Consider the following 12046-nt stretch of genomic DNA (forward strand, 5'->3'; position numbering starts at 1 on the left):
GACATTCTATATATATATTTCACACCTTCTTTATCCATTCATCTGTTGATGGACATTTAGATTGGAAGAGTCAATATGGTTTAAGATGGCAGTTCTCCCTAAATTGATCCACAGATTCATCACAACTCTTATCAAAATTCCAGTAGGATTTTTTGCAGAAATTGACAAGCTTATCTCACAATTCATATGGAAATGCAAAGGACTCAGAAGAACCAAACCAACTTTTTAAAAATAAGAACACAGAAAACGTAACACTTCTTGCTTTTAAAACTTACTTTAAAGCTATAATGATCAAGACAGTGTGATATTGGCTGAAGAATAAGTCAATGAAATAGAATTAGGGGTCCAGAAATAAACCCTTACATTTACAGTCAGATGATTTCCAACAAAGGAAAGAAGGCAATTCAATGGAGAAAGGATAATGTTCAACAAATAGTGCTGGAACAATGGCACATGCTCAAAGATTATTTTAGACCCTTACCTCACACCATATTAAAAATTAACTCAAAACGAATTATAGACTTAAATGTAGGAGCTAAAACTATAATACTTCTAGGAATGAAATGAGAAAACATAGGAGAAAATCTTTGTTGAGTTTGGATTAGGCAAAGAGTTCTTGGATTGAATATCAAAAACATGATCCATAAAACTGATAAACTGGACTTCATGAAAATTAAAAGCTTGTACACTTTAAAAAACACCATTAAGAAAAGACAAGCTATAAACTGGGAAAAAAATTTGCAAATCGTAATATCTGAAAAAATACTTGTATCTAGGGTATATAAAAAACTATTATAACTCAACTTTATAAAACTTTATAACTTTTATAAAAGTTATGAACTTTTATAACTTTTATAAAAAATCAATTTTAAAAAACTACAAATGATTTGAAGGGACTGTTCACCAAAGACAGTATACAGTGGCTAACAGAACATGAAAAGATGCTCAACATCATTAGTCATTAGGGAAATGCAAACTGGAACCATAAGGAGATACCTCTATTATTCTAGTGGATGTGTAGAGATACCGCTACACATCCACTAGAATAATTATAATCAAAAAGACTGTCAATAACAAGTGTTAGCAAGGATGTAGAGAAACTAGAACCCTCATACACTGCTGGTGTAAAATGGTACACAGCTACTTTGAAAAACAATTTAGCAGTCCCTTAAAATGTTAAACATAAGCTTCTGGGACTTCCCTGGAGGTGCAGTGGTTAAGACCCCATGTTCCTAATGCAGGGGGCCAGGGTTCGATCCCTGGTCAGGGAACTAGATCCCACATGCATGCCACAACTAAGAGTTCGCATGTCACAACTAAGGAGCCGGCGAGCTGCAACTAAGGAGCCCGTGAGCCACAACTAAGGAGACTGCAAGCCATAACTAAGACCAAATAGACCCAGGGCAACCAAATAAAATTAATTAATTAATTTTAAAAAATAATTTAATAAAATAAACATAAGCTTCCACAGACCCAGAAATTCCATTCCTAAGTATCTACCCAAGAAAAATAAAACCATATGTCCATACAAAGATTTACCTAGAAATGTTCACAGCAGCATTATTTATAATGTTCATCAACTACTGAATGGATAAACAAAATGTGATAGCCATACAATGGAATACTAGTGAACAATAAAAAGGAATGAACTACATACTAATATATTATACAACATGGATGAATCTCAAAAACATGCTAAGTGAAAAAAGCCAGACACAAAAGACTACATATTGTATGATTACATTTATATGAGATTTCCAGGAAAGGAAAATCTAGAGATGGAAAGCAGATTAGTGGTTGCCTGAGGCTGAAGATTACAAACTGGCATAAGTGACCTTTTTGGTTGATGGAAATATTCTAAAACTGTATTGTGTTGATGATTGTACAACTCTATAAACTTTTTTTAAAGATTGCTTTCCATTTATAGTTATTACAAAATATTGGCTATATTCCCCATGTTGTATAATACATCCTTGAGCATATCATACACCAATAGTTTATCCTTCCCACTCCCGCCCCCATATTGCCACTCCCACTCCCCGTAGCCACTAGTTTGTTCACTATATCTGTGAGCCTGCTTCTTTTTTGTTAGATTCACTAGTTTGCTGTATTTTTTTTAATTCCACATATAAGTGATATCATACAGTATTTGTCTTTGTCTGACTTATTTCACTTAGCATAACGCCCTCCAAGTCCATCCATGTCGCTGCAAATGGCAAAATTTCCTCCTTTTTCATAGTTCAGTAGTATTCCACTATATCTATATCTATATTTAAAATACCTCTTTATCCATTCATCTGTTGATGGACACTTAGGTTGCTTCCATATCTTGGCAATTGTAAATAATGCTGCTATGAATATTGGGGTGCTTGCATCTCTTCAAATTAGTGTTTTTGTTTTTTGTGGATATATACCCAGAAGTGGAATTGCTGGGTCATATGATAGTTATATTTTTTGTTTTTTGGGAAAGCTCCATACTGTTTTCCACAGTGGCTGCACCAATTTACATTCCCGTCAACAGTGTACAAGAGTTCCCTTTTCTTAAAATGGGTAAATTTTATGGTATGTAAATTATACCTCAACAAAGCTGTTTTTAAAAATATACCGTACCTGCAAGCACTGGGCATGCTAAATACTCAAAGGAAATTGACAATTTACATTATTCTTATGATAGTAAGAAAACATTATCTCTAAATACTATTACTTTCAATATAGTTTTCCAAATTAAAATGACTAGAAATTTATGGGAAACTGACTTATCAAACCTTCAATAACTTAAAGGGAAAAAGGCACTGCTACTCTGCCTATAGCGCTGTAATTAAGAGCTCAGGCTCTAGGGCAAGGTTTCCCAGCCCCAGCACTACTGATATTTGGGCCTTGCACAGTTCCTTGTTGCGGAGAGACTGAAGCCTCTGTACAGCAGGATGCAGTAGGGTCCCTGTCCTCTACCCACGAGATGCCAGGAGCGGCCTGCTCACCCCACATCCTAGTCGTGACAACCAAACCACCTCCGGACACTGCCAAATGTCCCTTCAGGAGCAAAATCACTGTAGTTGAACACCAGTGCTCTGGGTACAAACTGCCTGGGTTTAACTTCTCACCACCCTATTAGCTGTGTGACAAGGTATTTAACCTCTCTCTGTCTCAGTTTTTCATCTGCAAGATGGCATATAATAGTACCTACCTCATAGTTTTGTTGTGATGACTATGGTAAATAGTCCATTTACTATGGAAATTGGCAAGCAATACAAACCAAGGCTTTTATTTTTCAGAGGGGCAGTTAACAGCATACCACTGACCTTCCCCCTCTATCTCTATTTAAAATCACAAAGCTTCCCCCTTCTATTCTCAATTTTCTCTATGTACCTCCTACTATATTATTCTCAATAGCACTAATTACTATGAGAGAACATAATATGTTATTTGAATTAATTGTCCATCACCTTGACTAGAATATAAGCTCCACGGGGGCAGGGAATTTTGTCAGTTTGTTTCCTGCTGTATCTGCCGCACATAGTATATGCTCAAAGTTTTTTATAAAATTAATGAATGAAACACAACTTATGAAAACAGAAACCTGAAGCTATTTGAGATTCATTTCCCCAGATGATAGAAAAAGAAGGTGGAGAAACTGTCTCTTTAAGAGTATGTGCATTAATTACAGAGCACAGTAAGAGGACCTTAAGATTATATTGCTTAATTTTAAAAAAACTGTCCAGAAACCTATACTATTCACTATTCTGAAGTGGACTGGTAAGAAAAGTAGAGTATATTTTCCAAAAGCTTAATGAATGGTTACTATATACCAGGGATAATTGTAAGCATTTTACATGCACAAAATAATCTTTAAAAGTATTATTATTTTAATCTCCATTTTGAAGATGAAGAAACAAAGGCACAGAGAGGATGAGTCCAAAGTCACAGACAGCAAGTGACAGAACCAGGATTTGAACTTCCAGAGTCAGAACTCTTCACCATTATGCTATGCTGCCGCTTTGTAATAATTTTGCTACTACCAGCCACCCGCAGATCCCACAGCTGAGAGTAAAGCTGAACAACAACAGAGAGATGAAGGATTAAATTTATGCAAAGAAGACAGTAAGAAAGAGAGGGAAGGAGACAAGAGAGAGAGGAGGCAATTTGAAAAAGGGATATTAAGGAAGAAGAAAATTTCAAAACTAGGGACTGGTCAATGACATCAAAATATTTAACAGAAAGGAATAAGCACTAAAAAAAGACTACCAAATATGGCAATTAAAGTCATTGGGAAATTTATCAAGGACATTTTAGAAGAACAAGCTTTAGGAATGAATGACATTTTGTCAATTGTATCTCAATAAAGCTAGGGAAAAAAGGATGAATGGAGAGTTGAGGGAATGGTGTCATGGAATGTATATATTTCAAGATACTTGAAGGAAAAGAGAAAGACTACTGGTAGCTTTAACAGATAGCAGGTATGATATAAATTTTTACTTTATAAAATGGGGACCCTTATGTATGCATGCTTTTAGAGGTAAAGGTATTTTGCTAGAAAACTATGCTATTTAAGAATATAATTACACTATCGTTATTAGAATATGATGTTATCAGTCTTAGGCATGCCCTCAGAGATACCCTCAGAGATCATATTTAGACTACTGAGAACAGCACACACACAGGCATGAATCATCTTATGGTTCATTTTTAATGCATAATTAATCAATTAAGGTTCTTATTGTTAATAGACAATAGGTAAGAGTTAATATTTTTAGCATTTTACAAAATGTATTCAATTATACTTATTGAATTATGTCTGTATTATTTTATTTTAACAAAATAACTTCTTTGAATAGGGAGTCCACAAAAGGTATTTTTACTTGGATTTTTCAGTATTTAAAAGTGAGTTAGTATCAGAGTAATTGTGATGCTTAAAGAAAAATTAAACAATAAAACAACTACAACAACAAAACTATTATCAGAAGGAAAGGCAAGCACAATCACAAATTATTATCATTTATTTATTTAGAATAAAGCAAGTTTAGGCTATAAAACTGCTGATTAGCATTTCCATTTGTTCCATTAATGGCATTTCAAACTTACATGGCAGTATGTCCTTATATCTGTTCTTTTTAACATTTTCTTCTTTTTCTCCAGTGGCTGTGGGATAAATCTTTTCTGTTCTATACTTGGTTGACAATCTTCTTAGTCGCTTAAAATCAAAAAAAGAAAATTCAAGTTCAGAAAAACATTAGTATTTCAAAATTTTAATGAAAATTTTAATAATAGCTCTTCATTGAATTTTGCTAACCCTGATTCCTCACAACTCATTTTCTTGTTTTTCTAAGTTCACAATATCTCCCTACCCCTTAATAATTAACCCTAAGATAATTTCATTTTTAGCATAAGTGCAAACATAAGATTAATACTCCAAACAGTAGTAAAAAACAAAAGGGGGGGGGGGGAACACTAGAATAAAAGTAATTTTATTTAAATAAATCATTAATACACTGAATAAGAATATTTAACTCAGGGTCTCAAAAAGCAAATTTGAAAATCATGCCTAAAAGATTATGTACAAGTTTCTTTATTTCTTCTCTCAATAAACCGTGAGCACCCATGATGTGCAAGCCTCCTTCCAAGGCATAAGCTAATAGTTACTTATAAGACACTGCAAAACAAAGTTCTCTGATATTGAATTGGAAATGTCTAACAAAGACCAATTCTGCTTATTCACTGCATTACAGAAGTGGTTTGTGAGTTAGTGACAAATTCTTACCACATATGGCGATAGGGATGTTCTTTGGGCTGGAATATTTCTGCATGTCAGTAATACACTTCCTGCTTTCAGAAGCACTGAAAGTCAGCATTGTGAATTGTTTAAATTCACTACTCAACTACATTGCTGAAATTTAATTTCAAAGGAGCCTACTTTCTTCCAGGCTTAAAGACATATTGAAGGCATTCTAGTTTTACTATTCAACAAAATTATTAAATACAAATGAAAAAGAAATCTGGTAATGTTTAACTTTTCACCATTTTATTTTTGTTCCTTGGGATGCTAATAATTAAGCAACTAAGAATATTATGTCTATATTTTTTAAAAATCACAGATAGAACTTTAATTCAAGATCCTTATTCTTGTATTGACATACTTTAACATATAACACTTGAAATAATCTTAAAATAGACCCTTACACATAGAATAGTAAGCTTTCTGTTCTTCTCTGAAAAACTACTAAACTTTATCATCACAATCTTAGAGATCTAAAGCAGGAATATTCATTTTTAAGATGAAAAGACTTAACTAGAATCTTGTTCTGCACTGGCACAATGCCAAAGCAAAATTCTCCACATTTATGATGTTATTTCCTGTAGTAATAAAGTTCTCAAAGTAGGTAGGTGTACTGGGGGTAAAAATTGTATTTACAAAGTAACTGGGCTGTTCGTGAGGGTGTGGGAAAACCAGAACGTTGATGCAGTACTGGTAGAAAAGAACATTAGCACAACCCCTAAGGAGGGTAATCTGTCAACTACAAATGCACGTAACCCTTTAACCGAGGAACTGCACTTCCACACATGTGTTCTCTAGATAAATGGTACACACTCATGAAATGATGCACACACTAAGTTATTTACCGCAGAATTGTTTATAACAGCAAAAGACTGCAAAAATTGGAAAAGACTATTAATAGAGGACTGGCTAAAAAGAGGTTTCATTTATACAATCAAATATGACATATGTTGAAAACAAATGAGGAAGCTCTTGATCTCAAAAATATATATTAAGTGTAAAAAACCAGAGAACACAGTAGTGTATATATAACTATTGGTGTTAAAAAGAAAAAAATGAATTTGTATTTGCTTGTACATGTGCATAAAACATCTCTGAAACTATTAACAAAAGTTGTTGTCTATGGGAAAGAGAATGAGTTGCTATAGGAAATGGATGGGAAGGAAACATTACTATACGTCCTTTCATACTTTTTGGATTACATGAATGCATTACCTATTCAAAAATAAAATGTTAAAAAAAGTAAAAGAAAAGATTATTCATAATTTCATTATTCCACATTAACAAAGATCCTCCCAGTTACTAACATATATCTCACATATTTAACCAGAATTTTTGCGTTTTCTCTGCTCAAAGATTTTCATCTTTAAATATAGTACCTTAAAGTATTACAAAATATTCTATGTGAATGTGACTAACAGAAGGATATCAATCCAAACAGTTGCAGAAACACAGGGGGAAAGGAATATAACTTAGGTAACTGTCACTGAAAAAAAACACACATACACATATATACACACACATACACACATATAAAAGAACTACAAGCAAAGGGAAGAGGGGATGAATTTAATTATAAAATGTAAATGCACTTCTGGAATACCTGCTACAAACACTGCAAGCATTTCTTCTTTTACAAGACAAATTATGTTATTGAGAAATGTGCAAAACAAAGTTTTTATAGAAAATGACTTCTCGTTTCTCATATAATGAAACTTAAGAACACTTTTGTGTACAAATAGGTATCTAATTTGAGTTTGAATTTTTATACATTCAGTTTTCTTAAAGACCAGCACAGCATGGGATGCCTTCTACTGTCACGGTTCCAATGAAGAATGTTCTATTAAAATAAGTCTACATAAGTAGTGTACTTAGAAATTTTCATACCCCTTAGAGATACTAATCTATGATGTAGTATAAATAAAACAATGGTGGCCTATTAAACATAAAAACTGTTTTGTACTTTTTAAAAAATTGGCATCAAAAAAATTCTACCCAACTATATTGAAAAGATATCCTCAAATAGGAACTTATTTCCTAACAAAAAGATCAGCTTTATAGTTAGTTGCTTGAATTAAAATTCTTGATCTGACACTCTCTGGCTATAAGACACTGAATTAATTTAACCTGTGTCTCATCCTCTGTGATCTGAGAATAATACCTACTACTCTCACCAAAGAGCCTGGCATGAAAAAATGGGCTCAATAAATGTTAACTATTACTATTGAGTAATTACTGAAACTCTTTAAATGTTATTTGCTACTACAGATTTCTTTCTTTCTTTAAATAAAACCTTTCTTAGATCAGAGATCAAAAGGAGTCACATATTCTAGGCCAATTTGTTTGCTTGGGAGTGTTGAGTATTTTAAAGCATGCTTCATTCATATTGTCAAATTTGCGCATGCTTCAGAATCACCTGGAGGGCTTGTTAAAAGGAGGATTGCAGAGCCCCACCCTCAGAGTTTCTGATTCGGTAGGTCTAGGATGCAGCCTGGGAATTTGTATTTAATGAGTTTCCAGGTGATGCTGCGGCTGTGCCTGGGGGCTGTGCCTGGGGGCTGTGTCCGGGGGCTGTGTCCGGGGGCTGTGCCTGGGGGCTGTGCGTAAGAACCGCTGGCATAAGGTATGTTCAAGAGGAAGGAGTATGGTGATGGACTGCATGGAGGAATGGATGTTGATTTTCAACAATTCTTAGATTCCTCTGGATTTTATGTACAGATTGGCAGCATTGACAATTTCTGAAAAGTGATTAGGGATTTTTCTTGGGAGGAGGGGCACGGATTAGTGATGAAGAAGGAAAAATGTAATTATCAAGTAGCAAAAAAAAAGGGATGGCGGGGCTTCCCTGGTGGCGCAGTTGTTGAGAATCTGCCTGCCAATGCAGGGGACACGGGTTCGAGCCCTGGTCCGGGAAGATCCCACATGCCGCAGAGCGACTGGGCCCGTGAGCCACAATTACTGAGCCTGCGCGTCTGGAGCCTGTGCTCCGCAACAAGAGAGGCCGCGATAGCGAGAGGCCCGCGCACCGCGATGAAGAGTGGCCCCCACTTGCCACAACTAGAGAAAGCCCTCGCACAGAAACGAAGACCCAGCACAGCCATAAATAAATAAAAAAAAAAAAAAAAAAAAAAAAAGGGATGGGGAGGAGATCACTGTTCAGCAGCAAGTGGGAGCAAAAAAACCACACCACCTATAAACAAAAGTACTTAAATGAAAGAATTAAAAGGTTTTGAGGGAATTCCCTGGAGGTCCAGTGGTTAGCACTTTCACTGACAGGACCTCAGGTTCGATCCCTGGTCGGGGAACTAAGATCCCACAAGCCCACAAGCCACGCGGCGTGGCCAAAAAAAAAAAAAAGTTTTGAGATTAAATTCTAGATAAACTGGGAGGTACAGCAAACCAAAACTCCTTCCTAAATCTCTTAAAACATCAGAATAATACAACAATGTACAGATCTGGTAGCCCTTGACACCAGCAGCATGTAATTGGTAAACAAAACAAAACACCATAAAAAGATACTTTCGAGATTCGACTTTTAAAAATTATCATGATGATCATCTTTGTGTCTTTGTGTATGCTCTTTCTTTGCTTCTTAGTGGTCATTCCACTCACCTCCAAATCTTATACATCTTTTAAGTCCTAGCTCCTTCAGAGTTTCTTACTCCCCTCATGCAACAATAATCTTTCCCTTCTGAGTTCTTCTTAGACTGTATATGTACTCTTGAAACACCATTTCCTTCTCTTTATGATAAATATATAAAGAGAATACATCTTATTTCCTCTACTAAACTCTAAACTCTATGAGTACAAGATTACTGTCAGATTAAACTGTGTAATGCCCTGCATCCCTGGAGCATATTTAATGCTTATATGTTAAATAAATTAATCTTAGAATAAGATTTGAATGCTGGCCTAAACGAAAGAAGACGGTTTTGTTCTTTGAATACCACACCAAATTTAATGTCCCAATAGTACTTGGGAGGAGACGTAGCCCCACCAAAGTTCACTAACTATGAAATGGAAAGTACCTACACATATCATTTCATTTTAACTTCTGACCACCATTTCCATTGCCTGTAGTGAAGTTGTCAATATGAAATTGAGAAACATGCCATAATATACTAAGGAACATTATTCGTAACTACAGTGCTACGTGACAGTTTGTATGAGAACAGCACTGAACTAAACACTAATAAAATAATTCATTTATTAAGCTACACATAATTACACTAAAGCAAGAAAATATTTTGAATCATTTACTGTCCTAACTGGCAAAAATATAGCTAAATGGTATATTTACATAAACTTATAGGTACTATTCACACCCCTTATCATGTGTGGCTTTTTTTTTTTAACTAAGCAAACAAACAAAAAACCTTTAAGAAAGACATTTTCAACTACCCTTAAAAGTCTTAAGAAAGTCACATAATAAACTCATATAATTCCATTCTTATCTCAGAGTTTCTATTCTAAAAAGCAAGCCTGATTATTTTAATTTGCCCCACGCTTAAAAACCCTCCAATGGGTCTATCACCTCCTAGATAAATTACCAAATCCTTTCATTTTAACATATTTTGAAAGCTGCCTGTCTGATTTCCCAGCTTCTTCTTTTTATAACACTCTCTTACTCAGAGTATGACGCTTCAGCCATATAGAATTATTTACCACCACCAGCAGAAGCACCCTTCCACCCTTCATCATCACACTTCTACAATTTTTCCTCTTGCTGGTGAGTTAATATAAGGACTCTGGCTAGAGTGTTATTTCCTTTCTGAAGCCTTTCTTTCTTTTTTAAAATAAATTTATCTATTTTTGCATCTTTGTTGCGGTGCGCGGGCTTCTCGTTGCGGTGCGAAGCACGGGCTCCAGGCACGCGGGCTTCAGTAGTTGTGGCGCAGGGGCTTAGTTGCTCTGCAGCATGTGGGATCTTCCCGGACCAGGGCTCGAACCCGTGTCCCCTGCATTGGCAGGCGGATTCTCAACCGCTGTGCCACGAGGGAAGTCACCTGCATTGGCAGGCAGATTCTTAACCACTGTGCCACAAGGGAAGTCCCTAAGTCTTTCTTGAACACTCCCTTCCTCATTGCTCCCAGTTCCCAGCACTTAGTAGTCAATAATATTGTTTTATTACCACTTTGGAAAAGTATTTACAGTCTAATGTCTCACCCATTAGACTATAAAACTGAAAGCAGAGACTGGACTATCTTATTGTGCTTTATAGCTAGTGCAATGCAAATCACATTAAAATGGGTGATTTCAAGAATTGTTTAATTAGCCTTCTCAGATAAGTCACAGAGATGTCTCTAATACATTAGAATTTGTGATGCAAGCAAAAATGGAGTTTAATATTCACTGTTTTAAAGTTCCAAACAAATTACTTTCTCTTTATTTCTTAAAAACACATAAGTTTTATTCCCCAATCCTAAATCAATAACTGATTCTCAGAGGCCCCTAAAGTCACATGCAATATGACTATCCTCTTTAAGGTATCCAGTGTGTGTCAGATTTGGTTCTTTAAAAGGGTAGAACAGTTCCCTTGTTTATCTAAGGACCAAAGCTAGTGACAATGTGTTTGTGACACTTGTTGAATCTCTCCAGTCAAAGAGCGAACTGTCTACTCAATTGTCCACCGGGTGTCTCACAGGCATCACAACCACGTCCAAAGAGCACCACCATTCATTCAATACGTGCTCAAGCCTCAAAGCTGGGAATCATCGTGATTCCTACCTCCGCCTCCCCTCACCCCCAACATCCAGTCAATCCATCAGCAAGCTGTGTTAGCTCCACCGCTAATCTAATTCTCTTCACACTCACCAAACAGACTTAGAATTCAGAATAAATGTAGACAGGAACAAGTGTTAAATTTACTTGTTGGCTGGATTTTCAATCAGGACAATTAAGAAAACAAATGGACAGAAAAGCAGTAGAGCTAAAATAAAATTAAGCTAACTCAAATTCCTTTTGTATAAGATGGCCTATAAATAAATTAAATATTGGAGCTCAAGCCTTCTCATACTCTGTTACTAGGCCACACACTACTGCCCCAAATTCCTGAATGTCATTAACACTTAAAAAACAGCTTCATAAGACACTAATTTTAGTAAATATGCACACACTATACACATCCAAACAACGTTACCTTAAAGTGAAATAAAATGGAATTACTTCAAGCTTTAGAGTTACACTGTAGCAAAATATATGAATACCTATATAGTACTGCTTTTGCCATTGCTCTGAAATATTTCTGAGGCAAATACTGGAAAATCCATCTGAATT

At 35.4% G+C, this 12046-nt stretch overlaps 1 protein-coding gene across 3 annotated transcripts in view; it reads right to left on the reverse strand.

Annotated features, from left to right (window-relative positions):
• PTPN12 (protein tyrosine phosphatase non-receptor type 12) overlaps positions 1-12046 on the reverse strand; it is a 91374-nt gene that overhangs the window by 53302 nt on the left and 26026 nt on the right. For all 3 annotated transcript variants that reach the window (XM_007187103.2, XM_007187104.2, XM_007187105.3), the window contains one exon: positions 5080-5188. In XM_007187103.2, the coding sequence (XP_007187165.1) occupies positions 5080-5188 (109 nt within the window). The remainder of the gene's footprint in view (positions 1-5079; positions 5189-12046) is intronic.

The sequence above is a fragment of the Balaenoptera acutorostrata genome, chromosome 7 (genome assembly GCF_949987535.1).
Source record: "Balaenoptera acutorostrata chromosome 7, mBalAcu1.1, whole genome shotgun sequence".
Lineage (NCBI taxonomy): Eukaryota > Metazoa > Chordata > Mammalia > Artiodactyla > Balaenopteridae > Balaenoptera > Balaenoptera acutorostrata.